A 27,874-nucleotide genomic window follows, 5' to 3' on the forward strand; every position below is an offset into this window, starting at 1 on the left:
AAATCATTTAGAATCATTGGATAGATACGTTGTCATCATGACATGATACGCTTATTCAACATAAAGAGATAATCTAATTATCTACTCCAAATCATCCGTTGATAAACACAATGTCTGAAATCCAAACATTGAAGATCATTTTTCCGGCCTAGATTCAGAATTTGAGGCTATTAGGCTTCTAACTCTTTGTAGCCTGTTACGATGGACATGTCACAACATTACCGAACCATAACATGTTTAAGCTCACCTTTTTAATGAAAAGTGTATATTTCCTGCCCATGATGTAACGATGCAAGCAATGTCCTATGAGGTATACCGTTACGTGACACATCACCTGCAACATGAGTTCAGAGTGTATCCACCTTTAACCCTCTGCCATCCAATCCATAATGTTAGCCCTGTTTAGGGCAGAGGATTGGGTAGTGCTGAAGTGTGACAGACAGATAGACGGCACATGTACTGTCTACTGAGGATTGAATGTGGCCCTTTGGGAGCTCAGGTCTTACCTTTTGGCTAGAGGCTTGGTCACAGGCTTTCCTCCAGACCTAATGCAGCCTCGCCATAACATAAGTAGACACCTGAACCTGGCGCTGTATGTAAAGCAGGGCTGCGGACCCGTGTATGAATAGGAAAAACATGCAGACACAAAATATAAAAAACCCAAATTTGAATAAAAACACAACTTAGAAGGTGCATGGTTCGTTTTTCTTTCCCGACATTTTAGATGAATGACATTGAACCATTGAAGTAGTGCAATATAGAGCAATAAAGCAATGCATCGGCGCACACAAGGCAATGAGCAACTCCACCCCCTTTTAAATCACTTGTGACCTTCCACGGAGAGGTCACAAGTTTGACCCCCCCCCCCCCTGCCAGCCAGACCTATTATATCACATGCAGCCCGTTACATTGTAATTCAGGACTAATCTCATCTGCCCCTGTTATGGACTCCAGCGCCCAGGGATTACAGGGGCATATTCAGGGATTACAGAGTTTGGATGCTGAGGAACGTCAGGTTCGGATTATGTCAGCCATAACGGACAGGAGCCGCAGAGGAAGAGCAGGTCATACGACCAGGCACCCTGCAGGAGAGGCCGTTGCCTCTGTGCCACTACAACGCTCCTCACGGAACAGTGGCCAGTGGACCGTCGGGGCCATCCGAGGTCTGGAGTTTGTCATTCCTTCAATTAAGCAGGAGTCAATACTCAAAGAAAACCTTGCCTTTTCCAAGTTGTCCATGACGACAAATACCGACAGAATTGAGAATGTATTTGAACGGAAGTATCGACTACGCCGAGAAGAATAAGAAGAAAACAAAAGGGAAATTGTTATGTAAGTACAGACGTTTTTTCTCCTATTATTTTTGAGGATACTAAGATACAAACAAAATTATTGCATCGAATCTATTGCACTCAAAACTACACTGAACAGTGATAGCAGCATAGTTAGGGGTCCATACTACACTCCATAGGGGTCAAATTTTCAGGTATGGTTGGTTACCAATAACCCCAACTACCTTTAAACCCAAATTTGTGGCTTCATGCAGTTTAGGAATGTCAGTGGCTCAACGGGATTATGCCGTCTACTGGTGATTCTTAGGTTGAGGGTTCGAATCCTGATTAGTGCATTATGAACAAGCTGAACATGACATTCTGTCATTGCCACTCATTTAAGAAACACAACATTGAACAGCACCTGAAATTCCTCAGGCAATTTATGAACACAAAGTAACATGCTTTCCCAGACATGTCACCACAGACGCCACACTGCCCCATGCTTAGTATTTGGGGTTACGTTAATTCTGAAAGAAATGCCCATATATTTCCATTAATACCCCGATGTTCCTGCTCTGTCCACCTCCCCTCTCGTCCTCCACTCCCCAGGGAAAGGAGCCCAGCACAAGGCCATCTCCCGACACGTCGAAGCCTTCCCGCCTGCCTTCCCAAAAGCGGAAAAACACGGAAAAAAGGTGGCGCAGAGAGAAGGGAACAAAGAGAACCGGTCCGAGGCGGATGTCTCGGAGGTCCAGGGAGAGGTGAAGCGAAGAAGCGTGTTTGAGAAGGCCGTCTATGACCTGAAGCACTGCGAGAGGGTGATGGACGAGGTGACCTTCGGGCGCAGGGTGTCTCTTTATGAGCTACGAGGGGAGATCGGGTCTGGAAACTTCTCCCAGGTCCGACTCGGGATACACGACCTGACCAATGGTGAGAGCTCACCTGACCCTTGTTATGTTTGTGCAGGTAATCTCAGCAAAGACGCCTTGCTGAAGAGCACTTAGGCAGCGTACTGTCGATGAGAAAATCCTTGATTTGAAGTGTCCGCATTGCGTACACATATAATGCAAATGTATTCATAGCTAGGTAGGGGTACACTGGATAGATAGAAGGACAGACAAAGCAAGAAACAACACATTCGTAAATAAATGCAAAGCTGTTTAATTCATTCTAGTCAAGTCAAGTCTTTATTATTGCGAAACGACGCAAATCGTCTGGAATTAATTTTGGTGATGACATCACATTAAAACTAGACACATGCGTAGTTGCCAGTGTGAAAAAACAAGACAAAGTGCTAATTCATTTAAATACCCTGAGGTGAAGGGCCCAGTTTTGAGTGCCAACCTCTATTTTCCCTCCCTTCCATGGATTCTAATGGACAGAGAGGGTGGCGGTGAAAATCCTGGACAAGGCACGTTTTGAGAAGCAGAGCCAGGAATTGTTCCACTCGGAGATCTCTTGCATGCAGAAGCTGGCCCATCCGAACGTTGTGCGCTTGTATGAGGTGGTGGAGACCTTCAAGAGACTCTACCTGGTGATGGAGTATGCAGACGGAGGAGAGCTTTTCTCCCACATCTGCACCAGTGGGCGCCTCTCAGACCTTGAGAGCAAGCTCACTTTCGCCCAGGTGCTGTCTGCAGTCAAACACATGGTAAATCCCTGCAACAGCATGAGCTTCTTCTTATTTTCAGCACATATAGCACAACTGTCTGTGAAGCTCAAAAGTCAATGCCAGCTTTAAGTCAATCAAATGAATCGACTTGTTAAATCTATGCAGACCAGCTGTAGACACACTTTGTATTATTCTAGGGTTCCATTTTATAATATATATTTATATTTAAGTAATATATACATATTATATACAAGAACCATGATATGCTTTACCAATAAATATGTGTAAATCCACATAAAAAGCCATTAATAGCAGTTTGATAACAGCAGGTATATTGTTTTTTTTTACACAGGCCTGAGGTATGTTTGTGTGATAATCTCTGATCTATTACATCCTGCATAAACAACATCCCGACAGGCAGTTAAACATATGCTCCGGAATACTTATCTGAGGTAAAGATCAGATATATTTGCCTTAGGACAACGGATGAAAATTAGCAATTAAGCTAACTCCGGCATATTTATATTGATACTCTGGCTGACATATTGATTAATGTGCACTGTCCTAATCAAATAAATAAATAATAATATAACCGGATACCTTTGCACTACACAGAAACTTGTGTAAAACATAACCTCATTTTACAGGTCACTACAGACATAAGCAGACCAAACATTAGACAATAAAAGCGTTCAAGTCATAAAAATGTAAGCTTCTACCTTTTTCCCCATCCCTCTTCCTGCCACAGCACGACAGCGACATCGTCCACCGGGACCTAAAGGCCGAGAACGTCTTCTTCACGGCCAGCCGCTGCGTCAAGGTGGGCGATTTCGGCTTCAGCACCGCCTGCGGCCGCGGCGACGCCCTGGCCACCCCCTGCGGCTCCCCTCCCTACGCCGCCCCAGAGCTCTTCGGACAGAAGGCCTACGTGGGCCAGAGCGCCGACGTCTGGGCCCTGGGCGTGCTGCTCTACTTCATGGTGAGCGGCGCCCTGCCGTTCGCCGGCACCAACCTGCACACGCTGCGCAGCTCCATCCTGCTCGGGGGCTTCGCCGTGCCGGCCCACGTGCCCCGGCCCTGCCAAAGACTCCTCACCGACATCCTGAGGCGGGTGCCGGCGGACCGGCCGACCGTGGAGCAGATCATGGCCTGTGATTGGCTGCGGGGGGTGGAGTACCCGCGGGCCTTCCCGCCGCCGGGCCTCACGCCGGGACACCTGGCCGACGCCTCCCGCGTGCTGAGCGCCGACGAGACGGACGCCAAGGCGGCTCTGGCGGCACTGGGCGTCACGGAGCTCCACCTCCTCCGTGACCGCAGCCCGGAGCTGCGGGGCGCCATCACGGGGACCTACAGGGTGCTGCACCACCGCATCCAGAAGAGGAGGTCCGCGGAGGCCCTGGGGTACCACGGCGTCAGGTCCCACGTGTCGCTGGGCGGATTGGGGCAGGAGCGCGTCGACGCCGGGGGCGGGGGCGGCCGGTGGCTCACGGTGGTCTGTGTGATCATGTAGGGTCTGCTAAGGTGGAGAACATGGCCGTGGGTGGGGCCCCACGGGTAGCTGATGCTACTGTGGTTTACTCAGGTGGACACATAAAGTAATAGCAGATATCGCTATCTCGGAATACTGGGCAATATCCCATGATTGAGATCTCAAACTCTGGGATATTGCGTGACGTTCGTGTCGTCACGCTACTAAACACTATGTAACATATAACATTAACATTTTGTCTAGTGTTGGGCCGAACAACTTTTATCAAACCACATGGATGATGTTTTTAATATGTAGACCGCAGCTGAAATTAAATGGAGGTTTTACAGTCTATGGTCAGAACCTACAAAGAAATTCTGGATACATTTTTGATCCTTTTAAAGACTTGAGGTTTAGTTTCTACAAATGTTGAATTCAAATGATTCTTAGCCTAGACAATTATTAACATTATGCATTGCCGTCTGTCAGTAGAACCGAAAGTGCACACAAATCGTTAAGGCTAAGAAATTACCAAGGCAATCCTGTATTTTCATATTTTGGGGGGTTTAAGTAATGTTTGACTTTTTTAAATACAGATTTTTCATGCAAATGAATAAAAGTTTCAAACTATTGATGGACTACTTTGAAAATGTTGGAAAATACACCACATTCCCAAGGGATGTGATTAAATACGTGGGGATGTGCTTCAGAGATTTTTAAGCTTATGCACATTTTACCATCAAATGTGGAGGCACATTATTCCATCAGGTATAATCATCATTTCTTATCATTCAGAATGATGTTACTCCTGGTAATACTTATTTGCATGGCTTCCGGGAAACATATTTATACACCACATTATATACACAGCAATATTTTCTTCATAATGACTAATGAGTCCTTCTGTTGAAACAATTCATTCTTAGTAGTAGATGGATATATTTGCTCAGAGCAAATTCTACGAAATGAAATTAAAAAGGCAGAGATAGCTCAACAAGTTAAGAGGTTAGGCTCACTTGTGATAGTGTTTGATGTGCCACACACACACACACACACACACACGCACACACACACACACACACAGACACACACACACACACACACACACACACACACACACACACACACACACACACACACACACACACACACACACACACACACACACACACACACACACACACACACACACACACACAAACAACCTCTTAATTCCTTGCATCAATATGAACATCATCACTGACAACAAAGTTCCTTACAAACTACTACTTCCTTACAAACCACTACCTTACAAACCACTATTTGTTAGTTCCTTACAAATTCAGAATCGCTGTTTCCATCCGCTGGTGCGCATTTCATTCACTCACAATGCTCATATTCACTTGTAGTAAAAGAAAACCAGTTCGGCCTCATTCTCTTCTCCACTGTATTGGACCAGACAGACGACTGAAACTCCCCCTGCTTGTTGAGGTGCGGGGGACAACAGCAGCGCTTGTTGGGACGCAGCATCAAGATGATAAATGAGTCCATTAACACGGTGTTGGATTTCAAGCCGTTATCACAATGTTTGAGGGTTCAGTTGCAGTGCGCTGTAATGTAAACAGTTAGGTTTCCACAGACGACTGTATGCATACATTATCAGAGAGCTGGCAGTGTAAAAGCATAGCCCATTGCCGGTCTTTATGTAGCCTACACTATAATGTTCTACTGGAGTGTAGAGAGCTTAGCATTGAATTATTCGTTGCCCTACTTTTTATCCAGCTCTTACAATGGTATAAAACACTCCATGAGTTATGCTGATGCACAACCACCTAAATCCGATCATATTTCCCGCTTGCATCAATTCCCAGGGAAAAACAGCATAAAACGGTTAGAACTTGCATCGACGTATTCAGGTGGAACAAGAATGAACAATCAGAAAAGACAAATGGTCATGACAAATTGTGTTACATGCACGGATGCACTCAGCAAATGTAAAATCAGAAAGAAGGCTTCCAGCCAATCACTTGGCGGCTCTGCATTGTGGAGAATAAGACAAATGGATGGATGAAATCATACATATCCGCTGGCATCCAGCTAGAGGCAATTATTAACCGTTAGATATGTTATTCAAAAATGGGTGTTGTGCAGGCAGTTTAATGTCTGGGAAGATATGAAAAGTAATGGAGTCAAATGTGCACACACAAGCCAAAGGCAATAGAAATACATTTTGTTTTTCATACACACATGCCCACACACACACACACACACACAATGACAATTTGAATGAGTGACAACTTTTTCATGGGTGGGAAAATAGTTGGCGAGAGAAGATTGTAGGCTATGTAGTTAACCATTATGGCTAATTGTCGTCATATTCATTTATTTATTTATGATTTCATAGTATCCATGGCAGCAGGAGCCGTTCTAAACAGCTCTTTCAAATAGACTACGCCTTTTCCTCACACGCATTGATTAAATATGTAACCTCACACTAGATAATCTTAAAGGGGCACATGTGTTCTCGGTAATTTGGTCGTTACCACTAATCTGAAAATGTGTATGTTGTTAATCAGATCATGTTATTGTAAAAGCTACCAAGCTATAATAAGTGAAAACATTCTGGAAGACATATTTACCATGTTTAACACCTTTAACACCTTTTTTTGGCCTGTGACCCCATTTTCTGGTTGGTAAATGTGTGACCCCAACTTCTTTTTCTGCATCTACACCGTTTAAACCTATCAAATTCCCACCATGTACATCATGCGAGTAGTGGTTTGGTCTTAACTTAAAATCATTAGACAGTTTATTCATATCCAATACATTTATGAGAAATTGGTTGGATCGTAGGCCTATATATACCTCATAAAAAATGTATCATCAAATATCTGTGGCAGCAGGTCAGCAATTTGTCGGCCCTAAGTGGGTCCCAAGTTCGGATACACTGTGATCACTGTCTTATCCAAAAACATCTACAAGGGTTTCACAATCTTCTTTCTTTTTCTTTATTCTCCCTTTCACAGATCACTTAAAACCCAGGAACGGTATCTCAAGGGGAAAGAACAAGTGGCGTCAAAGATCGACATATGATAACGCTGTCACACCGTGCGTGACAGCATAACATTTTGAAATGCAATGCAGGCTCTTTGCATGGGCATGCATTGAGTGTGTAGCTGATACAGAATATGACCAAGAGGGGCCATTGGGCTACCTTATCTAAAGACACTGCTTGGGCCAAAGAGACGTGGTGACGGGATACATTCGTTGCCTACAACAACCAGATTTTCCCGCAAAGTCAAACCCTTGCAAACAAACAACGGGGACTAACAAATTAATTGTGTCTCACTTTGGAAGCTTTTATCTGTAACTTTCCTGTTAGCTCTTATCTCACAGCCATTTCAGCGTGGTTGTCCAAAGTCAAACCTCCTACTAGAACTGGTTGCTATATAATAAATCAACGCTAATCGATCATTTAGAGCATTAATTATGTTCCTTTTATCGCAATGTGCTTGGATCGATTTTATTGCTTGGAATTTGGCAACACATAACACTAAAGATTCTTTATACTGCAAATGCAACGGCTTTCATCATTGGGAAAAAGCTTAATCGCCAACCCTAACCCTTCTGGAAAACATTTGGAGACGTTTAATTTCCCCTTATTTTTAAGCATTACCTAGTTATAAATACATTTTGAACCAACTTTCCCTTTATAGCACTCTGACCAATATCTCAATGGCGATGCCATCAGTCATGGCAAATGTGTTTCTGTGTCTATTCTGCACCATACAGATAAAGAAGATGATCTATTCAAATGTATTTATTTACACAACTCAACCATCAACAACTTCTTTGCGGAAGGTTTGTTCAAGATACACAAAACAACTCCAGAAAGATAAAGTAAAAAGCACATTAATTGTTAATCGTAGAGTAGTTGAATATAAGGAATTAACATAAGGAATAAATGTATCTCTTTCTATCAGTTACACCTTGGGGAACGATATTGTAAAGTAATTAATCATGGTTCTTGACAGTTCCATGAAGGTTTTCTGATTGTCTTTAAAAAAAAATAGGCTGACACATCTTGCATACGTAGAAAAATAAAGATCAGCCAATTTTATTAGCATAAGTTTAGTCCATCACTGCATCATACAACTATTGCAACCTTTTCCCCAGACATTTTGCACATCAATAAGCCATCACCCCCTAAATATATCTAGCACCAGAAATACAATGCTCCATACCACACTAGATATTGTCAATGTATATAAAGTTTATGGCCATGGATATAAAATAAAATGAAAAAATAGCAGACCAAACTTATATCTGACCAACATCAAACCCCTGAAGTCCCAGGGGCCCAGGGAGATTTTGCAATAATAAGTGTAAGGACAATATATTGTCTATTGTTGGAGAGTATGGCTTCATCCTCTCTTTGGCCCTTGATGGTGGTGCTTCTGTGTAAAAGCAACAAAAGAAAAAATTGGTTGAGCCGGCAGTTCATGCTTTTGAACTCACATTCAGGTTGAAAGATGCTGAAATGAACTCTTTCTGGACCTTGGTGATAGAGTAGGTCTTCATTTTGTCGACCCTCTTCATCAAAGTCGGCACCCATTCTTGTTTAGGGTCTGCGCAAATGAACCTTCCCTTCTTGAGTGTGAAGCTGAAAACATGAAAAGAACAATGTGGAATTTTTGTTCTGATAACCGCATATGTTTCATAGCCCAGGTCATTATTCCATGTCACCATGTCTTTCTATTCATCCCTCTATTTACACTTACACTACAGCGGGTTTGCTGCAGCCTCCTTCGGGTTCTTGAATCCTGTACTTCACCACCCGATTTCTATATTTTTGCGGGATTCGTTTAGAATAGTCCAAGCAGCAGTCATCGTAGGAGCCTAAAGAAAATAAAGAATTCAATAACTTGGGCAATATAACTATAAAAAATATGGAATATGAAAATAGTATTTCCCACAGGGTAATGAGTCAAATCAAGGGAGATGTGTTCTTTAAAACCTGTACTATACATGTTTTACCATAAACCACCTGTATTGAGCAAGCTTTGTTTCAAAGTCCTGTGATGGACAAGTTTTTGAGCAACTTTCTTTCTCAGATTTTTTTCTAATGGATTTAATAGTTGCAGTCCAAAAATTTACAAAATGCAACTTTAAGGAAAGTCCCTTACCTTGTGCCATGGTGAGATAAAGGTAGGAGAGGATGACCAGGAAGGAGAGCATCTGAAACCTCATGGCTCTGCTTGTGACGGTTGCTCTCAACAACACTGCGTCTGAGAATAAAACAAGAGACGTGTGCAATCAGTGCACCTTATCAAGGCTAGAGCACGCCCACACTGAGTCGACCTTGAACCAATATTCCCCATGTTCCTCTGATCTCTTAACTCCGCCGGAATATTTTAAGATTATATATCTAATATCTTAAGACACTTATGAGTTTCTTTTTCTTTTCATTGGCCAACAGGAAAATGTAAAAGCTGACTTGGTCGACACCAATTTAAGAAGTTTTCATCATCGACTTCCAGTACTATATTTTGAAACGTTGAAACACGTTTCAAAATTGTAAATATAATGAATTACAATCAATCATAATGTGATGCTCTTTGATCATAATTAATGATAATATAGATCATAATAAAGGAATAACTCAAATACACACATTCATGATTTCGATGAAAAATATCTTTCGATAAATAAGAATTATTTAATCAGATCACATACCTTTTATTTTCACAGAGTTGTGTGATTATCCACTCCTTCCCAGCTCTGTCTATTTCCTTGTGCAGGTAAGGCTCTCTTATATGGTGGCTGTGCATTGGGTGTTGTGCCAAGCATCATGTTTCAACAACTAACCTTTGTGCCTTTCGGTCTCTTTCATTCCTGTGTCCTTTCACTTTAAGCTGTTTTGCTTCATGGAAAGTGCAACCCTGCCACAAGTTCACATAGCTTGTGCCTAAATACCAACTGATTTGTCAAAGACATCTCTGTTGCTGACAAGCTGAGACCCAATACTTTCGTTCTGACCCAGATTGAAAGGTTGGGATGGCTGATAAATAGTTAGATAGTTATAATCAACTTTTTGATTTGACTTTGATCAGTATGGAGAAACAAAAACACTGACATACTGTAAATAAAAGTCCTTGCCATAACAATGGTGTTAAGGTTTGTGAAAACTGTGGATTTCAATGACTGAAGGTTTAAGAAAAGCACGCAGGGTTGATTCCCCTTGGAATTAAATGGATGTATTTTCTATGAACAAATTTGGATTTGTAGTATTACAATGTTTTTTTTTTATTATTTTATCCTGCATGTACAAACAAGTTTGGTTTATATTGTTCTATGGTTTTGGGAAAGTACCAAAGCACTTCAAAGGAAATGTTCCAACTCATGCTGCCTATTGGGCTTCATATGGAAAGTGGAATTTCCCAAAGATATGGTTTAAAATAATCTTTATCACACCATAAAAGTCAATTGCTAAACAACTCTTGTGGCCAAGGAATGTTTATTATACAATGTTTTAACTTTCAATTTCAATTCAATAATTAGCATGGCAGGAGTACATGAGCTTCTACTACTCTAATAATTACTATTATAGATATATGAATATATATACATACATAATCTGTATAAGATCACATATGCGGCGCCTAAACCTCCCTTTGTTGTTTATCTCCTACGTCGTAAATTACCTCAGCTCCTAATACACAGGCATATCGTTAATTATAGTTAAGAGGTGATGTGCTGTCAAAGAGCCCTGTCGGCAATGTCATATCAAATACGCCGCAATGCTTCTATTCTTGCTTGTGAATGTGCGGTTTGCATTTCACAGTGGATGTTGTGAACCAAGCTGCATTTTGTGACACTCAGTAGTGGGCCGTGAAAGGCCCTGGTAGACACCAGATAGTGGATCTCTGTGTTTACTCTGTGTTGATACTCGCAACCACCCGGCTAGTGCTAATGAGGCATTTCACTGAGCTCTTCTTTCTTTGCCTTCAGCGTCAGTTCTTGAGGTACCCATGTGGAACCTCAAAGACAACAAGCGCAGTTTCCTGTTTTTGACAAAAATGTCCTTCTAATAAGATACAATGCACTAATCACTATTGATCCCAGGCCATCAATTCGAATTAAGGTATTAACAGGCACCTTTTGAATGTGCCAAGGTTCTCTGCAGTTATTTCTGGATAACAATCAACAATGTAATGACACTGATGAGAAACTGCTGCTAAATTTTCAGAAAAGTTACCAACCATTAACAAGTGGTTTCAACAACGTCTCATATAAGTTGTGGAGATCTATTAGCTCTTATTCCTGGTTGTCTTTGCATGTTTATTGATCCGAAAGGATGACTTGCATTGGACCAGGACAATGGGAGTGAGTAGGCATAGCTGTCAAAATATGACACATTGCCATAGGGGCTTGGATGCAGGCCAAATGATGCCACTGTATAAGGTAATTATCCCTCCAATAGGCTGTTTCATTTGTTCTTTATTTGTTTAACTATTATTTTGGCAGGAAAGCCCCTTTTAAGGTGAGGGCAGCCAAAGATAATCAACATTCCTGCCCTCTGGTTTTGGAGAATGAGGACATCGCATAGAATACAATTAATACATTTCTGATAAACACAAATTAATAATAATAATAATAATAATAAAACCTTACAAATATTTTCGTAATCTGTTAAACTGCTTTAAGATGAAAACCACCCCAAACCTAAATGAAACCGTTATAATGCAAAAATAAGAAATAACTCACATTATATCTCAACAATGACTGTTGTGCTGTAGTCCATTTTGTCAGTTGGCCCGACAGATAGGTTTGTATAAAGAATTTACTCTACACATTCACACATGTGTCATATGTGTCACCCCTGGGACACATAGTGTCCCGGGGGCACTCAAATTACATTTGACTACTATTATTATTATTATTTCACTAGATATAATGCAATGTATTTAATTCAACAAAAAATACAACCATTTTATGACCTTTTGTATTATAGCCATTCCTTGTCAATATGTAATGTCTTTCCGTCAATGGTGGTAGCCCAGTACCGGATTGTAGAATAATTTCCCAGGTTATTTCTGGGTCGAGTGTCCCCATCTAGTGGGGAAGTTAAGAACAATAAAGTCACTGAAGATAGTGAACATGGTGAGAAAATATTGGACCCTAACTAATCGCCCAGAATGGGCCCCGTCTTGAGTAGGGGCCTTTTTACTAGCTTCGACATGCACGCGGACCTTCATTCATGAGACCCCTCGCATAATTCTACCACGTTCATCGTCAGAGGTTTACCATACATAAATAATTCGAACCTCATTGAAAACACATACGCATGATAAATCGGTCAAGAACAATGCAGCATGTTCTAGTTGCAGTAGTCTGAAATTTGTGTGACCAAGTTTTGATACAATTCAACAAAACAAAGTAGCCACTTATGATTAGACTGCAACGCGGAGACGCCCCAATAGATCGTTTGAATTTATTTTTTTAAACATATAAATCCGAAAGAGCGTTATTTTTTATCGATTGTGTCCAACACGATGCCAAATGTACAGCCCCGCGATGTGTACAGCGGTGGACCACACCGGCAGACCGCTCGACTCCGGTCATATCCCAGTCTTCAACTCGTATTATCTTCGCGGTGGGTTGTGGGTGTGAGCGTAGAAGCAAAATGGCGGACTTGGCAAACGAAGGTGAGTAGTGGCGGTGTGAGAAAACAAAACAAAGACTCGGGCTATTGGCGAGATATGCGCCGGTTCCGTCTTTGGTAACCTAACAAACTATTCTAGTTCACTGGGTCATCCACGGCTCTGAGACGTTTTCAGGTCTTTCGCAAATTGAAAGATATCAGCGTAAGAGAGCTAACGTTAGCTTTCGCTTCGGCGTCGGCTACCACCTGGAGAGGACTGTGTTCCCCAAGAACGCCCTCGAGTGGACGGACGAGTGTATGGGTTCGCGGTGTGGTTCAAAGTTCAGGATCGCCCCAGAATAGGAGATACATAACGGGCTACATGTGCACTCACACTAGTCGGTCCCGCAGGCAATGGCGGAGAGTGTTAAATTATAGTTTCGTAATGGATTGAATCCAGGCAGGTCCCAGTGGTGGGTTGTCTGAGGTCCATTTACGCGGGCACAGCGTTGAGGAGAGCCCAGAGATGTCAAGTCTTGCAACCCTTGTCTAGCTTTCCCTTTACGTCCATGTAATAATCTGAAGAGATGCACGTTGGATGGTGAATTGTTTCAGAGTGGAACCAAGTCATTGGTGTCACTGCAAGTCACGCCAGATGACTCATTGTCAGACGTATTAGCCAGCTAGCTACTTATGAGTGAGCGCATTAGCAAGTTAGCCTAGCTTAGCTGTTAAGCTGCGCTCCGTATCTGCCGGTGGTGGAGACTATTTGCTGGTATGGATCAGCTGGTATATAATGGGACATCGGGCGAAGACGACTCTTATTTACTGTTTTATAGAAGTGCACTTCATTTGACGTCTGTCCCGTAAATGAGGAGACTGGTCGAAGGGGGGGTAAATGGGCCTAAAGATCCCAAGTGGGCTAAATATGGGTCACACGTTCACATGGTTTGCTGTTCCCTTCAAGCGTCTAATCCATCGTTGGGAGTGCCATTCAAAGTAGTATTCACGTCCGTCGCTATGTTTGTCGTTTCCTATCGGACTATTGCTGTATGCAGCGCTACAATGATCGATGTGACAGGTGTCCCTTTTAAACAGGCCACATCTACTTAAACAGCGAGTTGACTACCATGCTTCTTATACAAAACAAAACAAACACCGTGTTTGTTTAACACTCATAGTTTATGTCGACTGATGCATTCAAACAAGTGTCGTAGTACTGTGGAAAAGATACATGTACAATAGAAACGTCTTATATTCGGCTGCAGTTGTTGTTGTGGTGTGCACTTATTTAGCTAATCAGGCACAGCTAGCTTTTGCTCTGACCATTGACAAGATATGTTTGTTTGGTTCTTCGACGATTTCTCAGGAGTATACAGTTCTGTACTTTGTTATGGATGTTATTGATTGTGTCGGGGCACTAGTTTTAATCTGTATCTGTATGGACTTTGGTTTGCTTAACTTTCACACAATATGACCAGGCTACATCCTCTCTTGACAGAAAAGCCAGCCATAGCGCCTCCTGTGTTTGTCTTCCAAAAAGATAAAGCACTGAAGGTAAGATATACTAAGATATGGGTTGGTGGCTCAAGAAAAATGCATGTATTTTCCTTTTGGAATGTGATGTATTATTTATTTATAACTGAATGCATTGACTTTAAATCAATGGTCTGTCTTTGTGAATTGAAAATAAGAAATACTGATCTACAATATTATTTCGAAAATACCACTAATATTGCACATGCTTCCCTAGTATTGTGACAACATGACCTATCCTGCTGCAAGTCATCTCATGCCCATACACAACTGAAACACCAATGTTGTGCCAAACCCCAATTTCAATGCCATGCTCTTTTTAACGGCTATTGCTAGGAATGTGTTGGTAGGGGTTTTCCCCCAAAACAACCAAGGCCTTCTGTGGCTCCCCGTCAGGGAATTGAAACCGGCCTCCCCCGGCAAGGCGGGGATACTGACCACTAAATAATCATGGTGGTCACATGCACGTGAAAGATGGTACAGCAAAAATGATTAGCCTAAGCACTTAGGCCTTGGTTAATCTGACTCTTTAATACACAACTGATTTTATAAAGTTGTTTTCCAGTCATGCAAAATGTTCATATTTATCACATATCCTGGAAAAGGCTTGAACCCGTCATGGAAAATGTATGCAAGTCACGCAAAAAACATATTTCATGTTTGTGCGGGCTATGTACCAACTAAAAGTTGCACAGTTGTCAAAGATGTAGTTGTGAGCATTCTAATTAAATATCACTGAATGAAACGCTACTCTCCATTCCTCAACACGTTTGTAAGCGTTCATCTTAATCTTTATATTGCCAATTCTAGCAACGTTCAATCGAAAGGTGTTGACTATCAGAGTTCTGGCAGTTAGTGACTGACTGACTTCTTGACATTGGCCGCATGGGTTATACTACGCCTCACTGAAGTAGTTTACAGTTATCATTGATTATAGAAAAGGTTCTATCATGCTGCTCATTCAATACAGATTAGGGTTGCTGCAACTGATAGTTTGTACAGGGAAACAAGAACCTCCGTGAGCATTAAAAGGTTATGGAAAGTACTTTATGAGCTTTATACTTTATACAATTATGAGCTAAAATCGCAAGATCCCTGGTGATGACTGATGGCAAAAGCCAATATTTTTTTACAGTTTTTCATTGTACACGTAACCGTTTCTGTATCCTCATCATTCTGCTCAACTATTCCCTCCCACCAGTTTATTTTAAAATATTTAACCAACATGTTGTTTTCTCCCCTCCCAGCGGTCAGCGGATGGATCGAGTGCGGAAGATGGCGAGGGTAAATCTCGGACATGATAATCTTTCTCTCATAACATTCCTCATTCCATTTTAATGTCCCGAGTGGGTCGGCTGTGTTATCACCACATTCCCATTTGACGAGCCGTTGTCGTCTGTCGCCTTTCCCCGCGCAGATTCCGACAAAGACGAAGGAACCTATTGCCCCCCTGTGAAGAGGGAGAGAACGTCCTCTTTAACACAGCAGTTCCCTCCTTCACATTCGGGTAAGTCTGAAGCCTCCCCTTCCCTGCCCCCGCTCCCCCGTTTCCTGTATAAGACGTGCTCATTTTGATTTGTATGCAGAGTGTAATGCCAATTCCTTTTTTTCTTTTTTTTCTACTTTTTTTTCCCTTTCTGCAGCGCCCAAGAACAATGTATTCATGCCCTCGAGTTTCTGCCAGTCTCCGACCGGAAACTCTGACTCTGAGCCAGGTGAGTTGCTCCCTCTGGGGGCACGGCCGTTTCTTGCTCTCCCCGCCATTGGTGGTCATGGCCCCGGGTCCCGCCTACCCTTGGGAGGTCCTCCCGTCTAAAGATTGCGATGGCACGGTGTAGGTTCTGAGGTGTGTTGCCCAAAGCAAAAGCGCACTCTAAATCTCAACGGTTCGCTGGAGGGCCATCCGAGGGGTAGGGGGGGGCTTTCGTTTACTTTCATTACATGTGGAATTCTGCGATACAGCCCTTAAGTAGACTAAGGCTTCCCAGGTTGACTAATGAGAGAAAGCGTTTTGTCCCCGTGGATCAGAAGTCCCTGGCCCTGGGTCTGGTCCAAGCGGCAGCCCCTCTGGAGTGTTTAATGTGAGGGGGGGGGGGTTGCCGTGGTTACGTGTCTCTTGGTTACAAAGGTGCAAAGGCAGATTGAGGGTCTCTTTTCTTTTATTTTTTATTTTTCTGTTGGTCGCAGCCTCCATAGCCAGGCCGTTTCTTTCTTTTCCGTTGGCTCGGTGTGTTTTAACATCGGCTGGCATTTTGTGTTTGGTCTGTCCAGAGGAGAAGCCTGTGGGGTTCCGCCTGAAGCCGCCCACTCTTATACACGGACAGGCACCCAGCTCAGGTAAGGCCCTCACCGGTCGCAGGCTTCTCTTTCTTCTGATGGGGTTCTACCAAGAGGAATGTGTTGACGTTATTTCTGTTGGATTATCGGTATTGCAGAATAAATTACAATGTTGAATGTCAGATCATTTACCCTCCCATGCCCATCATTAGGCATGACGGTTGTTAGAAATGCATTATCATCAGGAGAAAAAAAAACCTGCTGAAGGCTGTGCAACACATTGCTACGACGCTGTGCCACAAAAAAACGTTGTCCATATTATTACATTTGTTTATGACCAGTGATTTAAAGTCAAACTGTTTCTTTGATGCATCTGCTACCCATCTTGTCTCGGGGACCAGTACCCTTCTACTGTACGTGTGACTCCATGTTCTCTCAGTTACCCCCGAAACAACAGGTCTACAGATTAACGCAATGGATAAGATCTGTTTTGAATGAGGCCTGCGCACTGTACACGCAATCCACGGTAAACCCGTTGAATGCATTAGTAAGCTGATGTGTTTGTGTGTTGCGGTTGTTCCAGGCCTCCCCAGTCAGAAGCCCAAGGAGCTGCAGCGGAGTGTCCTCCGCCCTGCAGTGCTCCAAGCCCCGCCCGCCAAAACTCACATGGAGACCAGTGAGTGGCTTTAGGTTGATCTGCTCTATGGTGTGATGCTCGTTCTAGACCAAGCGGGTAGAACCTGTGGCTCGTTCAGTGATTGCATTTGGCTGATCAGCAGTAGGGCTTTGACTTTTGCCCAAAACTCATATTCGAAGTTTGTTTGTTTATTAATATGAATATTCAAATATTTATTAATAATATTTAACGATTAAATGCCTTCAGTAAGACCTGGATTGGGCTTTGCGAGGTTTGTTTACCGCGTTGCTATGGTTACCGGTCTTACGTGTTCCAACGGTTTATTAGGTTTCTAATAAATCGCTGTCTAATCAATACTTCATTCACTGCCTCTTCCGTGGTCATTAGAATATTATGAATAGACTGCGTCGGGTTCTCCCTCTTGGCCTGCCCATAACAGGTTTGAATATTAAGGGCTGCCTAATATTCGTTCGAATTTTGATTTATTTTTTGATATTCAAATTATATTCGAATAACGAAGTTCGGAGTCAAAGCCCTAATCAGCAGTGCGGAAAATATATTGTATTATCTTGGAATTCCTTTCCATGGGCGAAGTCACAAAGCTAGGGTAATTACCAGATCAAATTAAATATAGATTTACCATTATACCATGATCTACATCAGGAGATAATAAAATGTCAGAAAGGGGTATATAACAAAGCAAAAAAAAGAATCCAGCTCGAATGCTGACGTCTCATTTGCATGCAATGAATATCTTTCCTTGAAGGTAGTGAGAAATAAGGGTGATAATTATGCAGAACTATTCTTTGGTACTTTCAGGAATAAGTGTCATGTAAGTGGTTCAAGGAGTTCAATTTGGTATGGCTCTTGCGATTGAAAAGGTCCCTTTTACTACACATTACCTGGGATTTATTTTGTTGGTGGAATATGGCTATAGTTGCAATATTGTCTTTTCCTTGTGGTTGAGGTTGCCTTAAGGCCCTTAGACACCAACCAGATTATCGGTCGTGAGACAGTCTGGGGAGATCATTGACCTGATCTGTATGGTGTGTGCTGTGCGATTGGCCGTCGTCAAAGCCGTCTGTGATCTTTTCAAGCCGTCGGTGTTCTTTTCAGCTGATTGCACATGTTGAATCGGCCATAACCAAATTGGTCCGGCTGCCTTTTCTCGCCAGACTGTCCGACGACCGACAATCTGGTTGGTGTCTAAGGGCCATTACAATAATCTCAAATATTATAAATTCATTATTAGAACATGGGTGTTCTCATCATCCATAGTTCTTCATAGTGCATTGTTTCAGTTTCTGGTGAAGAACATAACCGTGCAGTTTACCATTACTAATATTAACAAAGAATTTATTCATGTTATCTATCAGAGTTTGGGTAAAATCAACTATTCCCATCTGCAGAGTCTGTTAATCGTTCTATCATAGTCATTGAAAAGACATCAAACCAACGTAACTGAATTTTGGCAGGATGTGTGTTCTTTGATTCTTCTCTTTTACCAATACCCTGTCCTAAACTTAAATCCATTGATTTTAGTCTCGTTTTCATGGACCGTCATTATCTTTTGAATAACCATGAAGGGCAGAAAAAGTTAACAAACATGTTTGTTGAGGACATTAGGTTCAGGAGTCGTGACCACCAATGTTTCAAGCATTTCTATCCTTCAGTCGCCTCCAGACTCAATACGAATGTTCTATACATATATATTTAAGCGTTTTAGAGTACCATATTAAGCGCTATATACATTTCATTTATTATTATTATCATGCACGTCAGAGTCTCTGATCATGATTCTACTTCCTGTCTGTCCGCCTGCAGACTCCAGCTGTGGGACCAACGGCGTCAAGAAGTCTTCAGACGAGGCGGCCGAGACACCTTCCCTCTTCATCAACAACACAGAGCATGCCGCCAGCCCGGCCATGTCGCCGGTGAGCAGCAGCAGCCCCCTCCTTAATTTAACCTATGGTCTGTTTTTAGCAGCGCACACGAACACCCACTGTGATTTTGGGACGCGTCGAGCCAGGAATATGAAAATAAGGTTAGGTGTCTGGCATTCTGAGGCCCAACATGGGGTTGCCCTTTGCAACTCCACCGGCTCATAAACCCAGCTGATGAGGCGTCAAACGGGAGGATAGACGATCACACAGGAAGGGGTTTTCTGAAGGGAAGTGGTTAAAGGACCCGCTGCAAGAATGCTTGCAATGCCAGCGATGCACCACCATTGGGACGTCGCCCTGATGCACTCTGGATACTTCTTCTTTTACAGCAACACGAACACGAAGAGGACGCGGCGAGCCCAGACAAAGAAGGAAACGGAGGAGAGATGAATGACACGGACGTTGCGTCGTCTTTCGTTTTCGGTCAGAATATCAAGGACAGAGCAAAGGTTCTCCTCATTCCACACCCGTTTACTGGGCTTTTTACAGTAGCTTGCATGCTGTTTATACAGGGTTTGAGTTCAAATGAATGTCTCCAGTATTTTTAGTGAGTGTCTATTAGGGTACGGTTTCCATTGGATAGATAAGAGGAGGGACACTCTGCTAACGCGTCTTTCTCCTCAGTTGGAGGAGAACAGTACGGAAGACAACAAGTCCTCGCCACAGGAGTTGGAGGGCACCAATTATTTCCTACAGTACATCTCTACCCCAAGGTAATGTCGGATACAAAAGAGTGACTCCTCTTCCCTCATCAGTCTTGGTGGTGTGATCCGCTCCGCCAAAGTTTCAGTTGGGGTTTAAACGTTCAAATCCAACGTTTTGTTTTGTTCTGTTTTTTTTCCGCAGCTCAAAAAATGCTACAAACAACGCAGACTCCGGGGCAAAGTTCGTCTTCGGACAGAACATGTCGGAACGCGTGCTGGTGAGCTTCGGCGCTTCTTGTTTTGAGAGAAGATTGTATTTGGGATCATTAGTGATGGACGATCAGCCATCTTTCTGGACTTTATCCTTCCTCTGGAAAGTATGGATAAACCCAGCACAAGCTTTGGTTCCTCCCGATATAGCAAAGTGGAACGAGCGGTGCTGTAATACTGATACTGTTTCTGTTGCTGTCCGTTCTGAGAGCATGTGACCGGGCATGGGTTCAAGGTCTTCTTGATGGTTTGCCTTCATTTACAGAAAAGGGATTCGTGCTTGAACGCTTGTTTGTTTTTATCTATTTTAATGTGAAGCCGATAAGACCAGGAAAGGGGCATTATTTTAAGACGCTCAACCTCAGATTCAACCCCCCCCCCCCAAAAATTTAGTCTCACAGTATTGATATGCTGTGAACGCGTACGGCCCAGCTGGAGTGACGAAGGCAAGAATGGGTTGTTTTTTAATGTGAAGGACATGTCTATACAAGGTTGCATCCAATAGAGCTCCGGTAGGTTCAATAGGTCCAGCCAAACAAATTTGAAGTGTGTGTGTGTGTGTGTGTGTGTTAGGGCTTTGACTCCGAACTTCGTTATTTGAATATCAAAAAATAAATCCAAATTCGAACGAATATTAGCTAGCCCTTAATATTCTAACCTGTTATGGGCAGGCCAAGAGGAAGAGACGTTGGAGAACCCAACGCAGTCTATTCATAATATTGTAATGACCACGGAAGAGGCAGTGAATGAAGTATTGATTAGACAGCGATTTATTAGAAACCTAATAAACCGTTGGAACACGCAAGACCGGTAACCATAGCAACGCCGGTAAACAAACCTCGCAAAGCCCAATCCAGGTCTTACTGAAGGCTTTTAATGCTCAAAATATTATTAATAAATATTCGAATATATTTGAATATTAATAAACAAACAAACTTTGAATATTATTTTTGGGCAAAAGTCAAAGCCCGTGTGTGTGTGTGTGTGTGTGTGTGTGTGTGTGTGTGTGTGTGTGTGTGTGTGTGTGTGTGTGTGTGTGTGTGTGTGTGTGTGTGTGTGTGTGTGTGTGTGTGTGTGTGTGTGTGTGTGTGTGTGTGTGTGTGTGTGGCCTCACTTGCATATTGTTTCGGATAAAAGCATAGTCTACTCAATGGCCGAATGTACATGTTTCAGAGTCCACCAAAGGGGGCGTCGGCCACAGAGGAGAACAATGTTATGACTTTGGGTCCCCCAGCATCGGAACCCGTTCCACAGGAGGTCGCGACCCCAGAGAAGGGTAAACGCACGTTTTGCTTGTTTCATTGTATCAGAGTGGTGGTGGCCGTTGTCTTTGAATTTATGTGATACATTTCTTTCCCCAAGTACCTATGTTGAGGGACGACTACTGCTACTTAAATTTCATAGATTGTGAGCGTAACAACCATGATGCCTGAGCATGTTTCCATCTGAAGTTGGGACGGGTTGACCGTCACACATCGCTGAGAGAAGTCTTGTGTAAGGGATTCAAACCATGGTGGATGAAACGCACACAAGATGGTTTAGTGGTCTAATCCTCTCTCGGGGGGCGGGCTGATTGCAGAGTCTTTGGAGGAGTCCGCTGCAGCCTACACCAAAGCAACAGCCAAGAAGTGCATCTTAGAGAAGGTAGACGTGAAGACCGGCGAGGAGGCGGAGAGCAACGTTCTCCAGGTGAGCGCACGGCCGTACTGGCAACAGGGGCCGCTCGATCATGGTGAAAATCAGAATCACGATTATTTTGATCACTATTAAAATCACGATTATTCAAATGATTATTTTTGAGTTTGAAAACATGATGTATTTATTCAGCAAGTCTCTCCCAAAACAACACTTTGTAACTGAGAACTTTGAGAATTTTGCGAAGAAATACACAAAATAGTCAAATAGAAAATGTTCAAATCTAAAATAATGTAAAGATATGTATGAGGGTGTTCTGCACATTCTATAAAACATTTAATGAAGAAAACATATTTTTTTTTTTTCAACTAGATAATATTAGTTTTGTGAGTGTTTGACGCTAAAATCGAAATCGCGATCAGAATTCGATGAATCGCCCAGCCCTTCTGGCTCCCCTTTCTACCCAGACTCAGCAACGCAACTCAAACAGTCAGTGGTTATCTCTCTGGCTCACCCTCCCAACGTCTGCTTCCCCTTCTCCTCCCCGTTCAGATCCAATGCAAGTTGTTTGTGTTTGAGAAGACGGCCCAGTCCTGGATCGAGCGGGGGCGGGGCCTGCTGCGGCTCAACGACATGGCGTCCACGGACGACGGCTCGCTACAGTCCCGCCTAGGTAAGGATGTGTGGCCAGAGTTGAGTCTGGGCCAATCTGCCCTGGTTCAGAAGGTAGACAGTTCTTTCTTCTACTTTGATTTGGATGAAAATGCTGTGGGAACCTACATTCAAGCTATTTTGAATTGAACCCAAAAAAGGGAAGGTTGGCCTTGACCCTTTTGAATCAAATGGGAATGATCCATAGCTGCAGGCAAATTACTCGCGTTGTTTATCTTCGACTCTAAAGAACACTTCTAGGCTTCTAGGACATGCTAATCCAATGCAAATAGGGTCGCAGCCATTCTGCTGATTCTGCGGCCATCTTGGGCATTTCAGCTACGGTAACCTAGCTCAGAATGAGATGAGGTCGGACTGGACAAAATCCACCGGGTGATGACATAACCTTTGCTTGTTGTGTCCCTCTCCCCCCCCCCCCGCCCCCCCCCGCCCGCCCGCCCCAGTGATGAGGACCCAGGGCAGCTTACGGCTGATCCTCAACACCAAGCTCTGGCCCCAGATGCAGGTGGACAAGGCCAGTGAGAAGAGCGTGCGGATCACTGCCATGGACACCGAGGACCAGGGGGTCAAGGTCTTCCTAATAACGGTGAGTACCACACGCCGACACGTCATATGTGGACTGCATCAGGGATTCAAATGAACGACGTCCCGGGGACGTAATTAATTGTCATCTGGCGGCTCAATATTCTCTCTCGGGTCGACATCGGGATGAAGAGAATTTTGTATCCACTGACTTTCTGAGCTTCGGTCAATTGGCTGGCGTGCTCGCGTTTTGTGTTGTTCAGTGAGACGCAGAGGCTGCTTCTAACAATGGTGAGGGCCTTTTTACACTGCCAAGCCCGTTCTGTCGCAGCTTGGCACGCCTGGCGATTTCAACGTGCCCACGACAATCAGCTAGGAGGAGCCGGGGTTCGAACTAGCAACCTTGCGGTTACCAGCCAACCCTCCCTACCTCCTTAGCTACTGCCGCCCACATCACACGACTATAGGACACTATAGCTGGCCCTGTCACACCATCACACAGGGAAGCTTGCGGTTTCCCACTGCAAGTTTCACTATTGAAATTAGGATGTTTTCAGAAAAGGTTCGCAAATCTTTCATTTTCCGTCAATCTTTAAAGAAGGCCATAGCTGGAATTCATCGGTCTGAAGAGACCCAAGGCGATGTGGTTGGGGGGGGAAGAGAATTAATCATCCCATGGAACTCCCTCCCACAACATATTCGTGATTCCCAATCCCTCACCATCTTCCAGTCCCGCCTCAAGACCCATCTCTTGTCTTCTGCCTACTCCTAGACCACCCCCCCCCCACCATGCCTCCCCCATCAACTCTGCATTTCTTTTTGTCTATTTATTTGTTTGATTGTTCTTTGTTACCTATGTCAAGCGCTTTGAGTGCGAGAAAAACGCTACAAAAATACCATGCATTAGTATATGCTTCACATGAACCTCCTAAGATGGCGCAATTTGTTTGGTTCGCTATCTCGGGATATTGGGCAATATCCCATGATTGAGATCTCAAACTCGGGTTATTGTTTTCATCGCGTGGTGATGGTCGTCTCTTCACGCTTATAAAAACAAATAAACCGCTGATAAAAACAAATATCTGCAGAAAGTGTTATCTTGTTTATGTGTGTTCCTGTGTAGTATATACTGAACGTTAGGGCTGGGTATTGGCAGGTACCTCACAATTAAATTCATTTTGATTCTTTAAGTCTTGCTTCGATTAGATTTCGATTAGATATTGATCCAATTGCTTCGATATCGATTCAATAATGCGTCCAGATGCCAAAAATACCTAAATATTATTTAGAATTAACCATTTCGAAATGAATTAACCATTTCATCGTGCTTTAACTAGCAAAAAGGTATAGTATTGTTCCTGAGCTAAACTTGCAGCATAAAAGTAATCATCATAACTTGGAAAATGTAAAAGAGCATGTACATTTAGGCATACCGGTACTCGCTTCTAGATTACAATGTCTGAGTATGAGTAGTTTTTTTTTCAATAGAAATAATCAATTAAAAAAAAATTCAGAATCGAAATTGAATTGAGAACAAATAAATTGCACTGCATTGATGAATCGATATTTTTACCCAGCCCTACTAAACGTGAACACAGTATATCACGTGTAGTATATACCTAACTCGAACACAAACACACAAACGTTCATAATTATTACTGTTGATTGTTAATTGTTGTCATTACACACAGCCATACCCATGTCCGCTCACCCTTCCCCGTGCGTTGTGCGCCCTCCAGGCCAGCTCTAAGGACACGGGGCAGCTGGCGGCCGCGCTTCACCACCGCATCCTGGCCCTCAAGAGCCGGGCGGACCAGGAGCCCGAGGCCCCTGCCACGGCCGTCCCAGAGGCCGAGGTCTCCCAGTCCAACGAGGAGGACAGCGACGAGGACCAGGTGGCCAGCTCCGCCACAGGTGAGCTGCCTCCACGCCGGGGTCCTGGTGAAGCCCCTGTTCATAGGGACGGGGAATCGGCTTCACAGTACCTAGGGGCTGATTGTGGTTCCACGCAGACGCCTCGAACGCAGTCGTGAACCTTTGTGGTTCTGCGTCGGGTTTTAGTGAGCGGACCAATCACAGCCTCCCAATTTTTGGGAGGTGCATGTCAGGCCCTTGCGGTGGACGCAAGGAGGGTCCGTCACTAGGGATGTTAACCGATGACCGTTTGACCGATGGTTGACCCTATCAACGTTAACCGATCAATCTTGTTCACACAAAAAGATGATCAGATGAGGTGACTTATTGGAAGTTGGACGGACACGCGTCTCTAGCCCACTGTTTAACTTCTCCTCAAGTCTTAATTATTCCCGCGTGCGAGTGGCGGAGAATATGATCTCTAAATTATGATGGACAGTAGACGCTATACTACAGTTGGCCATCTCATTCCAAGAACTTTTTGTGCGAAGTGAAAAAAATTATCCCTCACACTCAATTTTTCCGTCTCCTCAAACTTAAACAAGAGGCGTCTCTTCGGAGGTCTCATTTTCTTAAATGAGCAGCTCCAAACGCTGCCCTCTTCTGATTGGCCCCTGGTGAATCCCGCGCAGGGTCTCAACCAGGTCCACGCCATCTCAGACCATTGTGGACGTTCGAGCCCGGTCTCTACACACGGTCAACTTGACTCGTGTTTCAATTCTAACACAGGTCGTGCCGCGGTTAGAGCCACTGCCTCTGTGTGAGTCGGAGGCAGAACGGGAGAGAGATAAGCAGAGTTACCAAATGGCAGGCAGCTGGAGTAGCTCGAAATGGCTGTTATTTCAAATAGCACATTTTAATCTGATCGGTTTACCAGTTTCAACCGGTTAATGAGGCTCGGTGGTCGGTCAAGAATATTTTCCATTTTCGCCATCCCTATCCGTAACCCCCTTGCGTGAACGTGGGACGATAATCAGACCTTAAGTGCGATTTATGAGTGTTGACGCAATTCTGTAAATATTTGATCCAATGTTAAGGTGTATTTTGTGTGAATCCTTCTCGTGTTGTAATCGTATGTACTCCCATATGATACACCCATACCTTTTAGTATGGGCTCAAGGTTGGACCTGGTGTTCTACTGAACTGGGACCCAGCAGTCCTTTGTTCTAGCTGAACTTCTCAGGGAGACGGTCTGATTGGTGAGACAGGTCCACCATTGTTCTTTTAGTTTTTTCTATGAATGTGGAGGAACTAACATAACAATGTATGCAAATTGACTATAATTCGGCTACACTATAGGCACCCACTGTGAGATTGAGTTCTTCCACTAGGAAGTATTGCATTCATTGGTTTTTGTACATCTGTATTGTTTACTGAAAGGATGTTGCAATCTGAATTATCTTTGGATGATAACCTTTAATCTCAAAACAGCATATTGTGACGCATGTGTTGTCCATTTTGAGGTATAGGGTTTATTCTGGTTCAGATCTGATGTTGGGTTCTTGAGAAAGTGTGTGTGTGTTGGTGTGTGTGCCTTCCCTTCAAATGCTATGATGTTGACCCACAGCAGATTGCGGCTGTGTCTTTCTCACCCCAACTGAACTGTGAGAAGCTTTGATTATGATTTGCAACGCAACAGCACACTCTGCTGGACTAAATGCCATAATGGCCAATTCTCTATTCAGAGACGTTCATTTTGGTCATTTACGATTGAGGCTTTTTTTTTTTGTCATTTACCAATGACTTGTCATTGACTGCAATTAAAAAGACAAGGCAAGGCCACTCATGTCTTTTCTATCCAGGAAACTATCTGTACAATACCCTTCATTTTGTTGTCAATTGTGTCTCGCTCTCTCTTTCTCTCTTTCTCTCGCTCTCGCTCTCTCTCGCTCTCTCTTTCTCTCGCTCTCTCTTTCTCTCGCTCTCTCTTTCTCTCTCTCTCTCTCTAGGGAACTCAGAGGGGGGCGAAAACCAGGCGGCAGGAGGCACATAGCGTCATCCCCCCCTCCCCTTGGGACTGCCTCCTTTGGATGCTTCTGCTGTTGGAGGCATTTTGCTGTAGGCATCTCTCCATGGACACCCGTTGACCAACATGGGTCCTCCAGACCAGTTCCTCTGGATATTTAGAAGTCTAGCTCCAGGAATTACACCCACCCCACCCATTGACCCACTTGTCACCCCCCCCCCCCCCCCCGACCCTGACCCCCCCCCTGCCTCTTCCTCCTCCTCCTCCTCCTCTTATTCCTTAGGCCCGGACCCCCCCCACCCCCTCCCGACTGTGCAGTTCATCTTCTCTGCATTCAACTTTAATATCTGGAGTCGTTGCCCCTCTCCCCTAACCCCCCCCCACCCACCCACCTGTTTTTGTGTTACTGTTTTCGTTTTTTTCGAGTACTATATATATTATTTTTTTTCTTCCTTTCGATAGCGAAAAAAAATACAAAAGACTTCAAGGCTTTGGTTTGGGACTTGTCTGCTCATCATATTGATGAGCGTAAGGGTGTTCTCCTCTACATTTTAGAAAAACACGACACACACACACACACACACACACCCACACCCACACTTATGGCACATGTTAAGACTGCAGTTTCTACTTTCGGGGGACCTTTTTACTCTGGGTCGCCCCGCCACGACCCACGGGAACGCCGCGACGCTCCCGGAGGAGCCCTAACCGTACAAGCGGGCGACCGGCCGGACCGCCGTCTCCCACGACGACCAAACCCGGCTTCCACCCTTCTCTGTACCCACCACCACCACCCCAACCCCCCCCCCCCTCCCTCTACTCGTTCCGCTGATGTAGTTGTTTTTGGTTTTCCCAGCAAACATAATTTATTTTTTAGTGTT

At 43.8% G+C, this 27,874-nt stretch overlaps 3 protein-coding genes across 4 annotated transcripts; 2 read left to right on the plus strand and 1 right to left on the minus strand.

Annotated features, from left to right (window-relative positions):
- The first annotated feature begins 1,265 nt into the window (after nt 1-1,265).
- On the plus strand, nt 1,266-4,396 carry LOC130387237 (serine/threonine-protein kinase NIM1-like). Its single transcript, XM_056596251.1, has 4 exons — nt 1,266-1,332; nt 1,884-2,204; nt 2,657-2,925; nt 3,635-4,396. Exons 1-4 carry the CDS (start codon nt 1,266-1,268, stop codon nt 4,394-4,396), a joined length of 1,419 nt encoding a protein of 472 aa, XP_056452226.1.
- A 2,789-nt stretch (nt 4,397-7,185) lies between these two features.
- On the minus strand, nt 7,186-10,179 carry ccl25a (chemokine (C-C motif) ligand 25a). Its single transcript, XM_056595822.1, has 5 exons — nt 10,070-10,179; nt 9,520-9,621; nt 9,115-9,232; nt 8,891-8,996; nt 7,186-8,790 (listed from the first exon to the last, which is right to left on the minus strand). Exons 2-5 carry the CDS (start codon nt 9,581-9,583, stop codon nt 8,758-8,760), a joined length of 321 nt encoding a protein of 106 aa, XP_056451797.1. The 5' UTR covers nt 9,584-9,621; nt 10,070-10,179; the 3' UTR covers nt 7,186-8,757.
- Nucleotides 10,180-12,984: 2,805 nt separating this feature from the next.
- Nucleotides 12,985-27,182, plus strand: ranbp3b (RAN binding protein 3b). Of its 2 annotated transcripts, XM_056595806.1 has the most exons (17): nt 12,985-13,041; nt 14,479-14,534; nt 15,761-15,797; nt 15,931-16,020; nt 16,157-16,228; nt 16,785-16,850; nt 17,374-17,466; nt 19,252-19,361; nt 19,700-19,819; nt 19,995-20,083; nt 20,217-20,292; nt 21,458-21,560; nt 21,864-21,973; nt 22,472-22,592; nt 23,035-23,177; nt 24,853-25,027; nt 26,977-27,182. In XM_056595806.1, the coding sequence occupies exons 1-17, from the start codon at nt 13,020-13,022 to the stop codon at nt 27,018-27,020; spliced, it is 1,527 nt and encodes a 508-aa protein (XP_056451781.1). In that variant the 5' UTR covers nt 12,985-13,019; the 3' UTR covers nt 27,021-27,182. The 2 variants fall into 2 exon arrangements, with proteins under 2 accessions (XP_056451781.1, XP_056451780.1); XM_056595805.1 differs by lacking the exon at nt 12,985-13,041 and having other exon boundaries at nt 13,048-14,534.
- Nucleotides 27,183-27,874: the final 692 nt, after the last annotated feature.

The sequence above is a fragment of the Gadus chalcogrammus genome, chromosome 8 (assembly GCF_026213295.1).
Source record: "Gadus chalcogrammus isolate NIFS_2021 chromosome 8, NIFS_Gcha_1.0, whole genome shotgun sequence".
Taxonomy (NCBI): Eukaryota; Metazoa; Chordata; class Actinopteri; order Gadiformes; family Gadidae; genus Gadus; species Gadus chalcogrammus.

Bases quoted from the DNA above. Each gene is read 5' to 3' on its own strand.
- ranbp3b (XM_056595805.1), top strand. From the start codon at position 14,451: ATGACCAGGCTACATCCTCTCTTGACAGAAAAGCCAGCCATAGCGCCT. The intron at 20,084-20,216 runs GTAATGTCGGAT...TTTTTTCCGCAG, and splicing joins CAGTACATCTCTACCCCAAG to CTCAAAAAATGCTACAAACA. The intron at 20,293-21,457 runs GTGAGCTTCGGC...TACATGTTTCAG, and splicing joins ACATGTCGGAACGCGTGCTG to AGTCCACCAAAGGGGGCGTC.
- LOC130387237 (XM_056596251.1), top strand. From the start codon at position 1,266: ATGTATTTGAACGGAAGTATCGACTACGCCGAGAAGAATAAGAAGAAA. The intron at 1,333-1,883 runs GTAAGTACAGAC...TCCACTCCCCAG, and splicing joins AACAAAAGGGAAATTGTTAT to GGAAAGGAGCCCAGCACAAG. The intron at 2,205-2,656 runs GTGAGAGCTCAC...TCTAATGGACAG, and splicing joins GATACACGACCTGACCAATG to AGAGGGTGGCGGTGAAAATC.
- ccl25a (XM_056595822.1), bottom strand. From the start codon at position 9,583: ATGAGGTTTCAGATGCTCTCCTTCCTGGTCATCCTCTCCTACCTTTAT. The intron at 9,233-9,519 runs GTAAGGGACTTT...TATTTTCTTTAG, and splicing joins TTATCTCACCATGGCACAAG to GCTCCTACGATGACTGCTGC. The intron at 8,997-9,114 runs GTAAGTGTAAAT...TCATGTTTTCAG, and splicing joins TGCAGCAAACCCGCTGTAGT to CTTCACACTCAAGAAGGGAA.